This window comes from Bos indicus x Bos taurus, chromosome 26, assembly GCF_003369695.1.
Source record: "Bos indicus x Bos taurus breed Angus x Brahman F1 hybrid chromosome 26, Bos_hybrid_MaternalHap_v2.0, whole genome shotgun sequence".
NCBI classification, from domain to species: domain Eukaryota; kingdom Metazoa; phylum Chordata; class Mammalia; order Artiodactyla; family Bovidae; genus Bos; species Bos indicus x Bos taurus.
In genome coordinates, this window is record NC_040101.1 from 6,673,053 (window position 1) to 6,690,953 (window position 17,901).

At 47.5% G+C, this 17,901-nt stretch overlaps 2 protein-coding genes across 3 annotated transcripts in view; one reads left to right on the forward strand and one right to left on the reverse strand.

The window, feature by feature from the left end:
- DHX32 (DEAH-box helicase 32 (putative)) overlaps positions 1-1,156 on the forward strand; it is a 53,056-nt gene extending 51,900 nt beyond the window's left edge. The window contains exon 12 of the mRNA XM_027529320.1: positions 641-1,156. Coding sequence (XP_027385121.1) covers positions 641-809 — 169 coding nt within the window. The 3' untranslated portion in view covers positions 810-1,156. The remainder of the gene's footprint in view (positions 1-640) is intronic.
- BCCIP (BRCA2 and CDKN1A interacting protein) lies at positions 939-17,757 on the reverse strand. 2 transcript variants are annotated; one of them, XM_027529324.1, is made up of 7 exons: positions 17,542-17,757; positions 10,136-10,210; positions 9,377-9,457; positions 5,568-5,657; positions 4,289-4,476; positions 2,705-2,879; positions 939-1,389 (listed from the first exon to the last, which is right to left on the reverse strand). In XM_027529324.1, exons 1-7 carry the CDS (start codon positions 17,740-17,742, stop codon positions 1,219-1,221), a joined length of 981 nt encoding a protein of 326 aa, XP_027385125.1. In that variant the 5' UTR covers positions 17,743-17,757; the 3' UTR covers positions 939-1,218. The 2 variants fall into 2 exon arrangements, with proteins under 2 accessions (XP_027385125.1, XP_027385126.1); XM_027529325.1 differs by lacking the exon at positions 5,568-5,657.
- Positions 17,758-17,901: the final 144 nt, after the last annotated feature.

Here is a 17,901-nt window from a genome sequence, read left to right on the forward strand (position 1 = left end):
GGACGGAGGCGAGGCTGAAAGCAGGCAGGTACAAGAGGCAGAGGGCTTACAGACCACAGAGAGAGTTTGGAGTTGACCCTAAGTACGGTATAAGGCAGTTGGAGGGTTTTAAGCCAGAGTAACATCTTCCGTTGGGAAGATCGCTGGCTGCACAGTGAACGCCTGTAGGGAGAGCGGTGAGGATGGACGGTCTCACAGCCGCCGCAGGTGCAGGCCCACTGGGAAGACGCCACTCACGCTCCGGCAGCTGATCTTTCCAGGCAGGAGCCAGAGCAACTACAGGTGTGTCCAGCTGCAGCAGCTGGAAAGTGTGCTGTTAGTAAGAGATGCAAACACACTCCCTCTCCCACACACCCAGAGTTCTCCCGAGCACCTCATCTGACCTGCTGCAGAGCTGTGAAGGCCTTGGGGGAAATACCAGTCTCCCCGGTGGTTAGAGTGACAGAACCCAGCTTCTCCTAGAAAGGCAGCTGTACTGGTCCTCCGAGAACCACAAAGTACTCATCCTACAAAGGCAGGCTGAGCCGCTGAGAAGTTCAGACTAATCGAGACTCTGGAGGCAGACTCTCCAGGCCTGGGAAGGGTCCAATCATGTTTGTTTGGTAATCTCTCCCCACTAATAATGTTTTGTTTTAAACAGATTTATGCAGCTGGCACCACAATACTATTTCAGTAATCTGCCTCCCAGTGAAAGTAAGGATATTCTACAGCAGGTCATGGATCACCTATCCCCTATTTCAACATCGAAAAAGGAGCAGATGTGTGACAAGTGCCCTGAAACTACTGAACAGAGATGCAGTGTGCAGTGACGCTGCGGAGCGTCCACGACGCCTGATGTGCAATACCCGCCCCAAAGGCGGCGCGGCGGCCGGCCAGCAGGGCAGCGCGGACGAGGCGCCACAGCCCACATGGGGTCCTGAGAGGAAGAACGCTCTGTGTGTTATTTAAAAACTAAAAATAGAAGTTTTTATTGAGTTCTTTAAGTTACTACCCCATGTTTTTCTTCTTACTGGAAAAGTTTTAATCAACCGTTCTTAATTTGACCAAAATTTTAAAAAAGCAAAGATATTTTGTAAATGTGTCGCAGACTCGGGTGAAAGAACCCTACTTTTTGTAGAGGACCTTCATCTGAATAAAGTCATGAGTTTTTCAGTAAGCCTCCACAAGTCTTCTGGTACCTGTGCAGAAGCCAGCCTACCACGGTCCGTGGGAGATGGGTTAGACAGACAGATGTTCTTTCAGTTTCTCCATGATTTCACTCATTTTGTCGCCTGGAATTAACATCACAGTTCGCAGGGGCTTCATCGGTACGTCATCAAAGGACCATCGGCCTCCCAGACACGTGTCGCTCTCCTCCTGCACTGAGTAGTTGAACTTCAGGATTGCCTTCTAAACCAAAGAACCATAAATTTAAAAGTCACACAAGCTGAAGGCAAAGCTCATTTAATCAATAACAAGAAGTACAATAGTGTGGCAAACGTAATAAGGCTGACAGTTAAAACGAAGCTCAAATGGGCCAGTCAGGCAGACGTTACAGAGCGCTCCCCAAGGCGGCTTCTAACCTGCGTGAGGAAGCAGACGCGTCCCACTTCTAAGAGGTGAACGAGCAGCTGAGTGACAGTACCCTGGCTTCCCTCGTGGCTCAGAGGGTAAAGAATCTGCCTGCAGTGTAGGCGACTTGGGTTCGATTCCTGGGTTGGGAAGATCCCCTGGAAAAGGGAATGGCAACCCACTCCAGAATTCTTGCCCGGAAAACCCCATGGACAGAGGAGTCTGGAGGGCTACACCATGGGGTCGCATAGAGTCGGACACAACTGAGTGACTCACTTTCACCTTCTTTCACCTTTATAATTCTGAAGTCATTCATATTCACAAGCCCATTTGATTCTCAATAATCTTGGGATACACAAGTGAAATTAAGACTCATAACATTTGACAGTTAATGAGAAGAACCGTGAGGCTAGTCTTAGCACTGTCCCAGCTGCTTCCTTGGCATAAAGCTTCATGTGAGGACAGTAAGTCTGTGTGACCAAGCCATCTTAAAACACCCACACATTTGTCCCTGACACGGTCCACCTCAAGCGCTGAGGTACACATTTTAAACAATTTTCACTTACTTACTTCCTGAAAAACAAGGACAGAGCTGAATCTATAGTGCTTTTGTCTTCAGTGGGTGCCTTTTAAAATAAGTCATATCATCCAATCCAGGAAAATGGGTCCTCCTCAGAGACTTAACATTTTTGAGAGGCAGGCAGCATGAGAAGTATGCGCTCTGGCATCTGTCGTCACAGGCACAAGCTTACAGGGAGAGTCCCGCCAGGGGCACGGCCTCTAGGTCCCAGGGCATAGGGCAGCGTGGGAGCCAGCAGCAGGGGCGCAGGGCCCACCCCGCCTTCCACACCCACCAGGCAGTGGCTCCATGGCCCCACCTGTGCACCAGGCTAACGCCCACGTCTCTGAGCGCTGGGAGAACGAAGACCTCATAGTAAGCACACTGTAAATGCCCAACCATCAGCGTGATCGGCTCGGTAATCACCTCCTCCCCGCTCGGTTATTGGCTCCGAGGCGCTGTAGGTACGGAGGTTTAAAAACAGAATGGCCACACTTGAACTTTGGCATAAAGTGAGAGAGCAAGAAATCCTGATTATTATTAAGAAAATCCTTATTTACATTTAAACAGAGAGATGGAACAGGACAGTCTTACCTCGTAGAAAAATTCTTCTTCCGCATTTGCAAACATTAACTCGTCTTTCTTTTGGTTGCTCCGTTTCTTTTTGGAATTGCTTTTTCCTGCTTCCACAAACGTCTTGCTGATCAGAAGGTAGAAGTAACACTTCCCACACGGCTTGTTAGCTCTGTGCGCCTCTGCTAGTTCTTTCCTACAAGGTACAAACACAGACACAAGGTTTGCCTGCTGGGTCAGACAAGATCCGTGGACAAACCAGCGCACAGAGAAAACCACTGAGACCTCTTCAAGGAGTTCTGTGGTGACACAGGCTTAACAGACAGACGTTAGACCTGGACGCTTCTAAAGCAGCCAGAGGCACTTCAGTTGATTATGGCAGCGCCTTTTATGATAAATGGTATGGTGACTCACAGATTAATGCTCTGAGTTGTAGACACACAGCAACTTAACAGATGAGTCTCGAGTTCACACAACATCACTGCTCTGTTAAAAATACCTAAGAATCTGGACTTTCTAAAACATTTAACTGAAACACACAAGGGTACACGGCCATGACCGATGCCATCAGAGCAGGTGACCTCTACAGTCTCCATTCACTGGCACCTGGGACTTATTTCTGGCCTGCCAGAAATGGCCAGACAGATGCCCTGAACTACCACGTCAATGAGACAGCCATGAAACCTTAACTCTTTCCTTCCTTCCTTTAAATCATATATAACCCCATATATCTGGCTGAACAAAAATGTTAAGAAACTCAAAACAACCCACATCGGCTTTCTTGCACAGGATCAGGAGAAAGCTGATCCTATGAATCAAACAAACATGAGCTCCAGTGGATCAAAAAAAGACAAGTCAGAACAAACAGGCAGGCTCCGCAAGTACAGTATGAGCAGCAGCTAAGGGGCGGGGGCAAGGGACAAAGAGCGAAACTAAAAAGCAATTGTATAAAGGAAAAATGGGAGACCAAAAGGCTTCAAACTTTAGTCACATTCGCACCAACTATTTCCAGGGAAATCACAAAGATGTACCCTACCTCTGAGAAATAATACTCTGTAAAGCCTGGGTGTCCATCTGTAATTTCATCCTCCTCTATGTCAAAGCACAGGCAATATCAATTCCTATCTCTCCGTACATTTAAAAGATTCTTGTAAACCTAAAGCTCCTGCATTAAAGCAAAACAATAACAAACCCTGAGAAGCCCGAGAGGCAGTATCAGGGCCATAGTTGCATTCGTCACAGAATATCCCAATGGAATTTAGGGTAAACAATAAAACAAAAACTTACTGTTTTGTTATTGTAATTATTTACATTTCATTCGTGTAACAGAAATCCTATCTATGAAGCAGGTGAAAAACTTCCGTCAAATGGGCATTAAAGTGTATATGAAACCCTTATTTTTATACCATTTAAATATTTATGATTATTAAGACTATTATCACAACAGTCCTAAGGAATTAAAACTATTAAAAAGCCTACTATTAGTAACGCATACATCTCAGGCACTCCCCACACAACGTGCTTAAACCAATGTATTCCATTGGAGTCACATTTCTGAATCTACTTGGGGGAAAGCCTGTTGAAAGGCGTTCTCCAGTCTCTTACTGGAGCTGCTGGTGCATGGGCAGTGCGATCTGTGGGGGAACGTTAATGAATCTCTCGCTCAGCAGAAAGCCCACAGGCCTGGCGGTGTCGTTGAAAAGCCTGTCCAGCTGCTCAACCATGCTCTTCTCACAGTTCTTCTCACAGAGGCGCAGAATCAACTCCTTAATTTGCTCAGCACAAGGGGTACCCTAGAAAGCAGAGAGAAGGCTCACTCTTTACCACAGGCCATCACCCACAGGAGAAAACATAAAAGTGAGAGCTATTACTTTTTAGTATCTTATAGATAAGTGTGGTTTCCTGCCAAAGCCTTTAAAAAAAACCTTACAAATCTTCGGGTTTCCCTGACAGCTCAGTTGGCAAACAATCTGCCTGCAATGCAGGAGACCCCGGTTCAATTCCTGGGTCGGGAAGATCCCCTGGAGAAGGGATAGGCTACCCGCTCCAGTATTCTTGGGCTTCCCTTGTGGCTCAGCTGGTAAAAAATCTGCCTGCAATGTGAGAGACCTGGGTCTGATCCCTGGGTTGGGAAGATCCCCTGGAGAAGGGAAAGGCTACCCACTCCAGGATTCTGGCCTGGAGAATTCCACAGACTGTATAGTCCATGGGGTCGTAAAGAGACACAACTCAGACACAACTGAGCGACTTTCACTTTACAAGTCTTCAGTGTTGATTATTTTTCAAAAGTAACTACACCTGGTTATTTACTAGTCCATACTCAGTGGTCAGAGAAGGTCATACTAACTCAGACATACTGGGATAGAAACTCTGGTCTGTCTCATAAGATGAAAGTATCTGAAAAGTTCACTTAAAAATTAAGATAAAGTGTAGCCTGCATCTTATTCTAAGCAGGGTAAACCCCCTGGTTTTTTTTTTTTTTTTTTTTTTAACTAGAACCCATCAATGAGTCAAAAATGAATGAAAATACAAATAAATGTGAGTGTCCTCAATTTCAGGAAGCAGTGAAGACTCAGAATCAAAACAGCTGTAGAGACAGCAAAAACAAGTGTGTCCACACCGACATCAGAAAACTCATTCTTCAAAACTCGGAGGACAGTTCTCTATACCACAGGAAGTAAATGACTTTAACTGGATACAGATTATTTAAAGAGAAACAAAAATACCTTCATATTGAAAAAAGGATTACAGTAAGATTTCACAAGAGCACATCTAGTATCTTTGTCTGATATAAAACACACCTTCATCAAGGATTAAATAGAATTAACTTTGTAGGTTCTGGCCTAAGGAATAACCACTCTAATGGCCACCCAATGAAACCAACCTTTCTTTCAGTTAAATTTAAAAGACTTATGAAACCAAAAATCTCATCTTCATCCACTTCGTCATCGCTGTCTTCTGAAACATCCGTTTGCTGTTTCCAAAAAAAAAAAAAAATACTCATTTTACCTTTGGTTGAGAAGTGCAGTACAAAGTCCTGGAATCTGGGCGGCATTTATCTTTTCACATTTCAAATGAAAACTGTTTTCCTGTCATGCCTTAGCAAAGCCTCATGGACTAAACCTGTGTAGCCTTGTTCCCATCACTTCACCTCCCTGACTCTGTCCTCTTCTTACAGGCTGGGTGATCTCTTTCTGCTCTCAATACCTTTTTTGACTCTTAAGACGTTCTTCTCAGTGTACTGTAAGTCCAGAACAGATAAGCCCTCATTAAGGAAACCATTTTCGTCTGTTTCCTAAGTGACGCTGGAGGCCACCCAGGCTCGTCTGTGCGTCCACAACACTGTCTCACCTAAAACCAATGCTTCAGAGCACTGGCCAGTCATGACCACAGGTGACGATGAACAATGCCTCAGCGCACGGGCAGGAGAGGAGAAGAGGGCGAGAGGGGAAACGAGAAACTGCAAAAGCAGCACAAGAGTGGAGTACATGATTCCTGAGCCACCCTACCCTTTCACATTTTGACCTCCTGCTTCGGCTCTACTCAATGCATCGGCCACACTTTGCTTCACCTGCTGCTTGTCCGCTCATCCAAGCTGTAAACTCCTCCCACAGCTTCCCCAGTCCCCAGCACAGAGTTTGGCACAGACTAAGTCCTCGGGGAAGATGTGCTGAATGAATTAAATGAGGCTGCTGCTCTTCCCCCTAAGGACAGCAGGGACCCAGGCTTGCCCTGAGTGTCCCTGAACTTCTTCTGCAGGAAGGGGTCCCAGCACCGCCACTCAGCCAGGCACAGGAGCAGCTGGTGGTGCCAGGGCGCCTCCTGTGGCCAGGGCCTCAGCAGGAACAGACAGCAGAGTGGAACTGCCTGCAGGGGCCAAGTCAAAGCAGACAGAGCTGCAGGGGGGCCTTGCACCTGGGGAGGATGAGGGGGCATGGCTCCTGGATCTGAGCTGACCATGCCACTAAGGGGACCTCAGGCAAGGGGGCGACCAGGCTCTACAACAAAACACACCTACTGAACACAGAAGGGTAGGGTGGCTCAGGCAAGGCCGCTAAGGCCTAGGTCACCCAAACGAATGATGTGCCAAGGTGAGGGAAGCCTTCAGATCAGATCAGTCGCTCAGTCGTGTCCGACTCTTTGCGACCCCATGAATCGCAGCACGCCAGGCCTCCCTGTCCATCACCAACTCCCAGAGTTCACTGAGATTCATGTCCATCGAGTCAGTGATAGGCTCAACAAAATAAGAAGGTGCGAAGGAGAAAATGAGAAGGCGGCTCAGGAGAGACCACCAGTCCCGGTGAGAGGCCAAGGGCACGCCTGCTCTCGGAGGAGAGGGGAAAGCAGCAGAGGGAAACGTGCTGTGTCGACCCGCCCAGGCCCCCTGAGAGCAACAGCAGACGGTGGACCCCCAGCCACTGTGACGAAGCCTGCTGGTACCCCCAGGCCAAGGGCAGGGAGTGTGAAAAAGGGTCCCTCAGGGCGAAGCCCAGCAAATACTTCCTCAAAAAGCAACAAGCGCTCTGGAACATGCTCAGCCCTCCTCCTCGACAGCCCATCAGGCATCCAGGCAGCAGCACGGGGCCTGCTGGTCACCACAGCCCAGCCTAGTCCACCACCACTCGCCTCCACCCAGGAGCCGCCCTGCCTGACCCGAGTCCAGCCTCCTCCCAGCCCACCCCTTACCTCTCCCGAACCTCTTGGGCCCCGAGTCTCCAGCTAAGCAAGCATGTGCAGTCTGCACAGCATTCCCCTTCCCTCCACGACCCTCGAAAATGCCTTCTCTCGAACAGTCCAAATCCCCCACTTCCACAGGGTGCAGGAAGTTCTGGCAGCCCCTGTGCTGGGAAGGAGAAGTCTGGTCCCTGGGACACCTCAGGTGTGTCTGTGGGAGCCAAGAAAGCCATGACTGTACTTTAGATTTATGTGTGTAATTTCAATTAAAGGATGAATCCCCCAACCAAAGAATAAACTTTTTCAAAAATAAAAGTGACCGCTTCTCACTGGTGTCCCTCGGGTCTCAGGATACTTGTCAGCGAGAGCTCATGTCTACCTGCTGCCAGGGCAGGCGGCCTGCTTCTCCCCACCGAGCCCGTGAGAGGAAGCCTCCAGGGCGTTACTCCTTTCGTTCTCCTGACTACACGCCAGAGGTTCTGCATGCTGGCTGCAGGTCTACAAAGTGTCTGCTGTGCAAAGATACTAGTGACCCCATCAGTTTCAGGACGTCAGGAGAGTTGGGGGTAAAAGCCAGATGGAGGTGTTTGGTGTTCAGGAGGAGAGGAGGTGGAAATTGAACGCAGAATCTTTTTCAAGAATTTTGGCTTTGAAAACAAAGTGAGGCGGCCGACACTGATGACGTTAGAGTGGAGCCTTAGACTGGGGTGGAGCTGTTTTGCTTTTTTATAGTAAGCTAGACGACAGATGCAGGGGATATAAAAAAGACTTCATGCAGACGGCTACACGCACAGAGCCCACGCCGGTACCAGACCCGGCTGTACACACCTTACCCTGTGCACCCACCGCTCTGAAGGAACACCAGCACCACCCGCACGGACAGAGCGCCTCGTGGACGTACATGAGGTCACCGGGCAGACTGCCGTCCACAGGTGGTCCCCATCCCTTGTCCGATCCCACATTCTCGTCTGACACTGACCTAGACACTCCTCCCAATGAGGGGGGTCTGTGTGCCCTCCCCTTGAACCTGCACGGACCTTCACATCTGCTCCTCAAGCAGATGCTGGAAACGACTCGGTACCACGGTGCTCTGCACTTCCACCTGGCTCTCTAGGGTAGGGAGGCCCACAGTCCCCGCTGGGCTCCCAGTGGAGTCAAGGGAGTGAGCCACCGTGCAAGAAAATCCTCCAGCCCCGCTGGAGCCTCTCCAGCTACTGCGACTGAAGCAAACAGGAGCCGGCCTCACGGAGCTCTGTTGCAAGTACAGCTCCACGAACCAAGCAGAACTGTTCTGTCCTCAGACACTAGGCTGCAGGGCAGCCTGTCAGGCCGCAGAGGTGACGGAGCCAGTGGAGGATGCAGCAGAGGCAGGACTCGGCCCGGCCTGCGCCTCCTCCTCCAAACACCACCCCTTGCTTTGCATGATGCCACTCAGAGCTTCCCCCCTTCCCGCTTCTGTCACTCCGGAGCCTCCTTGCAGGCTCTGCCACTCAGTTCACTCACTCAGCTACCGCTGGTGCAGCCAGAGTCCGTCCCTGCCCTCCCTGAGCAATCTCAACCCCTCTCGTGATGTCAGTGACCGTTTATCTGCTGAAAACACCCCACACTCCAGCTGCTGCCCCACTGCTCACTTGCACGTATCACACACAAATCAAACCAAGACGTACAAACCCACAGTCAGGTTCCCTTCCTGACCTGATCCTCCTCCACGCTTGGACTGTGGTTCTCCAGACAGCCCCCGCGGAATCCTCTTCGACTCCTTTCCCCTCTCCCAGACCCGGTCACTCACTAAGCCTGGTCGCATCTCACCTCCCCAGTCTCTTCTGAATCAGCCTCCATGTCTCCCTACCACCCACTGCCACTGCCTGGATCGCTGCATTTAATAACCCTGGATTGCCGAGATGGCCTGCTAGCCAGTAATACTTTCCAATCTGAGTTTCTGGCCTGTGTGATGTAAATCAGAAGGAACTTAGGATACAGAGCTAATTTAATCAGAATAAACACCACTGTCCTGCTCACCTTAATCACACTCCCGATATGGTTCTGTTGAATCAAGAGATTTGTGAGTTCTGCAGTGTTCACAGGGGCTTTTAGAAAAAGCTAAGAGAGGAAAAAAATCAATTTTAAATTAAAATCGAAGAATCATTTCTAATAAAACTTCTCATTTCCATATGCAAATAAAAATAGTGAAATTTCAAATGACCTGACCAGGAAGATGACCCAGAAAAGCAACCCAAAAGGAAAGAAAAAGCCAAAGAAAATCAAAGAAGTCAAGGCACAGAGCTGTAAGAAGAGGCAGTCGGTGGTAATTCAGGAGGTGCTGGGAGGGTCAGGATAGGGAGAAGAGAGGGGAGGGGGGCATCAGGCCACAGACCCTGGAGGCTCTGACGGTAGAGAGCCGAGCCCTGTGCTGCTTGTGACACCAGATGGCGGAGCAGTGAAACGGGGATTACGCGAGAATTCCTCCAACCCCCAGAAGTTGAGAAATGAATGAGAGAAAAAGTGAATAACAGCACAAGTAATAAAAAGAGGACAGGGAGGGCACTTGAGGACACAGAACACTTAGATGTGTTCATCAGAGGAAGAGGGCTAGGAGCAGAGGCTCAAATAGGGGAGCAAGCCCTGGAAAAGGGAAAGAGCGATCTTCCCTCCAGGCGAGGCAGGCAGGCAGGAATGGGAATTCTGAAAGAGTAAAACTCAAATCTGACAGAACTTATATTGAATGGCCTGGAATTTCTTAGAAGAGCAGACTCATGTGCAAGGAATAAAAGACCATACCTGCTGTAGTAACTTCTTAATTCCATCATAATCGTTATCTGAGATAGAATAAGCTTCAAATTCAATATTCACTTCCTGTAAATGACACACAAAGTAAGTCATCATACATAACTCACTAAGACAATTCAGCCATTATTTTCCATTTGCCCATTTTTCTTTTCCCTCCACCCATCTTTCCCCCCTCCCCCATTCTTTTTGGCTCTATCTCCATCTACAGAACATGCCAGCGAAAGGAGGAAAAGAAGAAAACGTTACCAAAAGAACTACAACTGTCTAGGCTTCAAAATAAAAAGCGAACATCGCCAAGACTGCCATCTGCACAGACAACAGAGCACCTTCACACCATCTCATCTGAAACCAAAGCTGGAGAACAGAGTGCTCAGAGTGACCTGGATTTAATGCAGAGAAAGTCTGTTCTGAGTAAAGCAAAGGAGAAACTCTTACCTGACTGCAGTAAGTGTGAACAAAGAAAAAACACTCCAAAAGTCCCTGGCATTGCCTGGAGCTTGATTTAGCCCATGGATACAAGGCCAGGCTTCATTCACTGGGCAAATGTTTACTGAGTTCCACTCTGCACCAAGCACCGTGACAGGCACTCAGGATGAAAAGCAGACATGAAGGATCACACCCTCGTGGAGCTTACAGTTTAGGCGGGAACACAGACATTAAGGAAATGGGCTTCCTTGGTGGCTCAGACGGTAAAGCGTCTGTCTACAGTGCGGGAGACCCAGGTTTGATTCCTGGGTCGGGAAGGTCCCCTGGAGAAGGAAATGGCAGCCCACTCCAGTACCCTTGCCTGGAAAATCCCATGGACGGAGGAACCTGGTAGGCTACAGTCCATGGGGCCGCAAAGATTCGGACATGACTGAGCGACTTCATTAAGGAAATAGTCATGGAAATAAACAGAAGATCACACCTTTGTAGGCTACAAATAGGTGAATGGGGCTATAAGAGCTTAGGTAATAGGAGTCAGAAATTCAGGAAAGGCTTCCCTTAGAGAAGTGACACTTGAGCTGGGAACTAAGGACTAGCAAAGAGAGTTCCAGGCACAGGGAACAGCACGCACTAAGGCCCTGAGGCAGGAAGAAACATGCTGAGTACAAGTAACCAGAAGGTCTGTGCAGCTAGGCAAACGGATCTCGCACCATGAAGCAGCAGACTCTAAGAAGTAACGCCACTGAAATATTCCATAAATAAACGAAAGGATTACTTCACTCCAAAACCAAAACCTCAAAGGCTTCTAAGTGCTAGATAAGATCAGCCTTTGAGGATCCTAAATCATGCCTTATTAGTATTACTATTATTGCTGGAGAGTAAATTACCAGCAGTATCACTGAATCAGAGGATTCACATATTTTAAGCTTTGATTTTGTCCAACTGCCCCCCACCAACCCCACCAACACTACACGCACGTGCCTATTTCTCACACCCTCAGTGGTGGTTACTACACGAATTTGCAGTCACTGGTAGTCTGATTACCCTTGTTAATGCAAGCACTGATTTCTACAACCCAAAGTTAGCTAAACAGCCAGTTAAAAGTGCTAAATAAAAACAATGAGACCACGTTCAACGAAGGGGCCAAAGAGCAGAGCTGTTTTGTAGGGAAAGCTCTGTTCCATGGAGCTTTATAACATTATTGGCCAGAGATACATTAACACATCTTTTGTTACCTAAACATTGACTGAAGACGTTTCAATATTCACTTACATAAACTGCAAGCCACAGATGTTAGTTTCTGCAAAAATCCTCCAGTCAGTAATGAGTTATTACATACCCCCCCATAACCACAGTCCTCACCCTGCACCCACATTTCCCCCACTCATGTTCATCTCCCCACCACTCTCTTCCTTATTCTGATCCTGCCATACCAGCTGTCTCTCAGTCCAATAACCATTAGAACTTTGGGTTTTCTTACAAATGAAACGAGAACCCACCAGAGCAGTCAGAGCAAGAAAGGGAGAATAGAGCTACATTTTTTTTTTTTCCTGGCCATGCCACACAGCATGGAGATCTTAGTTCTGCAACCAGGGATCAAACTCAGGTCCCATGCAGTGGAAGGATGGAGTCTCAACTGAGACAGTGAGGAAAGTCCCCAGACCTATATTTTTTAAAGATCTCTCTGCTGTGGATGGAGGAGAGACTGGAGGTTACAGTGAGGAAAGTCCCCAGACCTATATTTTTTAAAGATCTCTCTGCTGTGGATGGAGGAGAGACTGGAGGTTACAAGAATGTAGCCAGTTAAAACGTACTACAGAAGTCCAGGCAAGAGACAGTGGAAGAGTGGCCTGTAATCAGCACAGAATCACTGATGAGAAATGTCTGGCTACTGATGGTAAAGCCAACAAGATTTTGAGGAAAAGGGAGGAATTAAATTTAACTTTCAGGTTTTGAACTTGAGCAGCTCGTGAATTTGGGAACCATTTATGAAAGCAGATAAGTTAGGGGGTGCCAGGTGAAAAAGAACCAGCAATGGCTTTCTTGACATAAGAGAAGCCATTCTGGCCTCATCCACTTTGTATTCTAAGCCTGGCCACAGTGCTTGCCCTCAAACAGGTCTCAGTAATTAATTATCTGAAGGATACAAAGGAACAGAGAAAAGGTAATTAAACAGTGCAGTGATAAAAGTCCCAGTTAATAATATTTGAGATCTGCAGGAACTAAGGTCCCCACAAAGTGGAGGATGGAATAAAGATGGTGACCCTTCCAACTTCAATTAACTAAAGCTGGGACTTGATCAACCTTTGCCTCAATGTTATGCTTAATTCTCCTCTGCTTAAGCCCATTCATGAATATACATGTATCCTTAACTTAAAAAAAAAAAATGTTCTTTTCATCATAGGAGATTGAAATGCAAAAGTAGGAAGTCAAGAGATAATAACTAGCAGGTTTGGCTTCAGAGTACAAAATGAAGTAGAGCAAAGGCTAACATAGTTTTGTCAGGAGGACATGTTGGTCACAGTAAACACCCTCTTCCAACAACACAAGAGACAACTCCACACATGGACATCACCAGATGGTCAATACCTAAATCAGACTGATTATATTCTTTGCAGCCAAAGATGGAGAAGTTCTATATAGTCAGCAAAAACAAAACTTGGAACTGACTGTGGCTCAGATGATGGGCTCTTTAGTGCAAAATTCAGGCTTAAATTGAAGAAAGAAAGGAAAAGCACTAGGCCATTCAGCTATGACTTAAATCAAATCCCTTATGATTATACAGTGGAGGTGACAAATAGATTCAAGGGATAAGAGCTGGTAGACAGAATGCCTGAAGAACTATTGATGGGGGTTCACAACACTGTACAGGAAGCAGCGACCAAAACCAACCCAAAGGAAAAGAAATGCAAGCAGGCAAAGTGGTTGTCTGAGGAGGCTTTATAAATAGCTGAGAAAAGAAGTGAAAGGAAATGGAGAAAAGGAGATATCCCAACTGAACGCAGAGTTTCAGAGACTAGCAAGGACAAATAAGAAAGCCTTCTTAAGGAAAACAATAGAATAGGAAAGATTAGAGATCTCGTCAAGAAAACTGGAGATATCAAGGGAACGTTTCATGCAAGAACAGGCACAAAATAGGACAGAAAACGTATGGACCTAACAGAGCAGAAGAGACTAAGAGGTGGCAAGAATACACAGAACTACACAAAAAAGGTCTTCACGACCCAGATAACCACAATGGTGTGCTCACTCACATAGAAACAGACGTCCTAGAATGTGAAGTCAAGTGGGACGTAGGTAGCATCACTACGAACAAAGCTAGTGGAGGTGATGGAATTACAATTGAGCTATTTCAAATCCTGAAAGACGATGCTGTGAAAGTGCTGCATTCAATACGTTAGCAAATTTGGAAAACTCAGCAGTGGCCACAGGACTGGTAAAGGTCAGTGTTCATTCCAGTCGCAATGTCAAAGAATGTCCAAATTATCATACAATTGCGCTCATTTCACATGCCAGCAAGACTACGCTCAAAATCCTTCAAGCTAGGTTCAGCAGTTCATGAACTGAGAACTTCCAGATGTACAGGCTGGGTTTAGAAAAAGAAGAGGAACCAGAGATCAAATTGCCAACATTCGATGGCATAGACAAAGCAAGGGAATTCTCAAAAAACATCTACTTCTGCTTCACTGACTATGCTAAAGCCTTTGATTGTACGGATCACAACAAACTGTAGAAACTTTTTAAAGAGATAGAAATACCAGACCACCTTACCTGTCTTCTGAGAAACCTGTATGCTGGTCAAGAAGCAACAGTTAGAACCAGACATGGAACAACAGGCTGGTTCAAAATTTGGGAAAGGGTTTGTCAAGGCTATATACTGTCACCTTACTCATTAAACTTCTATGAAGAGTACAGCATGCGAAAGGCCAGGTTGAATGACTCACAAGCTGGAATCAAGACTGTCAGAATATCAACAACCTCAGATATGCAGAAATGGCAGAAAGTGAAAAGAAACTGAAGAGCCTCTTGATGAGGGTGAAAGAGAGTGAAAAAGCCAGCTTAAACTCAACATTAAAAAAAACTAAGATCATGACATCCAGTCCAATCACTTCTTGGCAAATAGAGGGGGAAAAAATGGAAACAGTGACAGATTTTTATTTTCTTGGGCCCCCAAATCACTGCGGACAGTAACCACAGCCACCAAATTGGAAGATGCTTGCTTCCTTAGAAGGAAACCTATGACAAACCTAGATAGCATATTAAAAAACAGAGACATCACTATGCTGTCAAAGGTCTGTATAGTCAAAGCTACCTATAATTTTTCCACCAGTTATGTATGGATGTGAGAGTTGAACCATAAAGAAGGCTGAGCACCGAAGAATTGATGCTTTTGAATAGTGGTATTGGAGAAGACTCTTGAGAGTCCCCTGGACTGCAGGTAGATCAAACCATTCAATCCTGAAGGAAATCAACTCTGGATATTCATTGAATAACTGATGATGAAGGTAAAGCTCCAATACTTTGCCCACCTGATGTGAAGAGCCAACTCACTGGAAAGACCCTGATGCAGGGGCAAGAGGGGAAGGGGGAGACTGAAATTGTTCGGCAGGAAGGATGAGGATGAAATTGTTAGGTAGAAGTTAGGCATGAGCAGCGGAAGGTGGCCCAGCCAAAAAGGATCCCCAGCCAAAAAGGATCCCCGTTGATTTCTAAACCCCATCCCAGAAGTGCCTAGAGGAGCTCACAGATATGATACAAAATAACCAGAGACTTTTCAAACTCCTGATGGACCCTAGACACAGGATGGGGTGGATACAAACCAACCACAGGGGCTTCCTCAAAATACCCTTAGGCAGCTAGGAGCCTATTAAGGGTTCATAAATATTCTACACATAGATACATGTGATTACAACAGACTTAATTATGGGAAGAGATGCACAACAGAGCCTGTTGTCATGCAACTGTCAATTGGTCTTGAGTGTATGCCCATTTGCACCCCATTTCTTGATTGGTGGTGGGTTCAGGCCCTATTCTGCCCACTGCACAACCAAAGGGAGGAGATGGGAAGTAAAAAAAGAGGGAAACCAAAAGGGATCATTACGGTAACTCCACTGGGGTAGGCCTGCTCCCGTGTCTTGAGAGTGTCTATTTAATAAAAGATCTGTCTGCTTGAGCTGTAACTGAGCTGTAACTTTTCTGTTGTTTTAAACACTTTAGTCCATCATTCCAAACTTTTCTTGGCGATGAGACAAGAACTGAGAGAGAAAAATAAACCAACCTGACAGGATGCTTGGGTAGCATCACTGAATCATGCTGCAGTCCATGGGGTAGCAGAGAGTTGCACATGACTTAGTGACTGAACAACGACAACTTAAAACCACCCCTGTTTTGCTGTTTGGAGAGATACGGCTTTGGGAAAGATCCTCGGTGATCTCCTTATTTGCTGCAAGAATAAATTGTTCCTTCTTCCAATCTTGGGCTTGGTTGTGTCTGTAGGCTCGACACCCACCAAGAAGGGACCCCAGTTTTTGGAAAACATTTACAGACATGGCAAAGTCTAGGAGCATAAATTACTACTTTGGCTTTGGACGTGTTACGTTTGGGGTACCTATTAGGCATTCTAGGGTCTTAAGGACCATTCAGTCTTAATTACTCATTCAACAAACATTCAGTTCAGTTGCTCAGTCGTGTCTGACTCTTTGAGATCCCATGGACTGCAGCATGCCAGGCTTCCCTGTCCATCACCAACTCCCAGAGCTCACTCAAACTCATGTCCATTGAGTCGGTGATGCCATCCAACCATCTCATCCTCTGTTGTCCCCTTCTCCTCCTGCCTTCAATCTTTCCCAGCATCAGGGTCTTTTCCAGTGAGTCAGTTCTTCACATCAGATAGCCAACATATAGGAGCTTCAGCATCAGTCCTTCCAATGAACACCCAGGACTGATCTTTAGGATGGACTGGTTGAATCTCCTTGCAGCCCAAGGAACTCTCAAGGGTCTTCTCCAGCACCACAGTTCAAAAGCATCAATTCATCCGCGCTCAGCTTTCTTTATGGTCCAACTCTCACATCCATACATGACTACTGGAAAAACCATAGCTTTTTAGACGAACCTTTGTTGGCAAAGTAATGTCTCTGAAACAAAGTGTTAGTCATTCAGTAATGGCCAACTCTTTGCCATCCCATGGACTACAGCCCACCAGGCTCCTCTGTCCATGGAATTCCCCAGGCAAGAATACTGGAGTGGGTTGCCATTTCCTTCTCCAGGGGATCTTCCCGACCCAGGGACTGAACCCAGGTCGCCTGCACTGCAGGCAGATTCTCTACCGACTGAGCTTTGTTGGCAAAGTAACGTCTCTGCTTTTTAACGAACAACATTAAGTATCCCTAGCGCCAGGCTCTATAGTAGGACCCAGTTCTATGAGAACGTGTCACCAGGACTTGGTTTGAAGAGAAGATACATCGACTTAGATGAGAGTTGAACAACGGAGGGAAATCACAGCAGGAGTAATAATACAGGCGGCGCGAACAGCTGAGGAGGAGGCGGGCCTCCGGGAAACGCGACTGGGCCGCCTTGAGGTAGGCGGGTACCGGGACCCCCGGTGCGGAGGCCGCGGGGAAGGCAGTGGATGGACTCGGGGCCTTGAGGACCCAGGAGAGTTTGTGGCTTCAGCCTGAGAACTAAACACAGTCACCGAGGAGGGTGGTGAGGCGATAGGAGGGCCCAGGGCCCCCCGCCGCCCCGGCCTGGGTAGGCCTTTTGAAAACACCTTTGTGGCTGCGATGTGTCCAAGACCGACGTGGTGCCTGTGTGAGGGCCTTTCCTCACCTCCAGGTTCTGTTTCAAGACCCTCAGGTAGCGGGAAGCCGCCACTTCAGGCAGCTCACCCATTCACACGGCTTTGGTTGTCAAAAAGTTTATGTTTTTTTCCCCCAGGCAGAAGGTAAACCGGGGTCGCACGGGCGTCTCACCTCATTGACGACTTCGTCTTCTTCATCCTCTTCTTCGTCACTGTCGTCTTCGTCCTGCTCCTCCACTTCATCCTCCTCTTCCTCATCGCCCAGAGCCGGGGGCACGCGGCTCACAGCACGCCGCTTCGGCCGGGACGCCATGTTACCGGCGCCTCTGCGCCTGCGCAATCCCCGCGCGCCCGCCCTTCCGGATCCACCCATTCAAGCCGAGGTGGGGCGGGTAGGAGGGCACGAAGACCCTCGGCGCGGAGCCGGCGTCAACCCCACAGCCATGAAGTCCGAAAGTCAAGTCCAATTTGGGGGGGTCCTATCTTGGCCTTTTCTTCCTCCTTCCATTGAGCGGCTCGTCTTTCCAAGGCT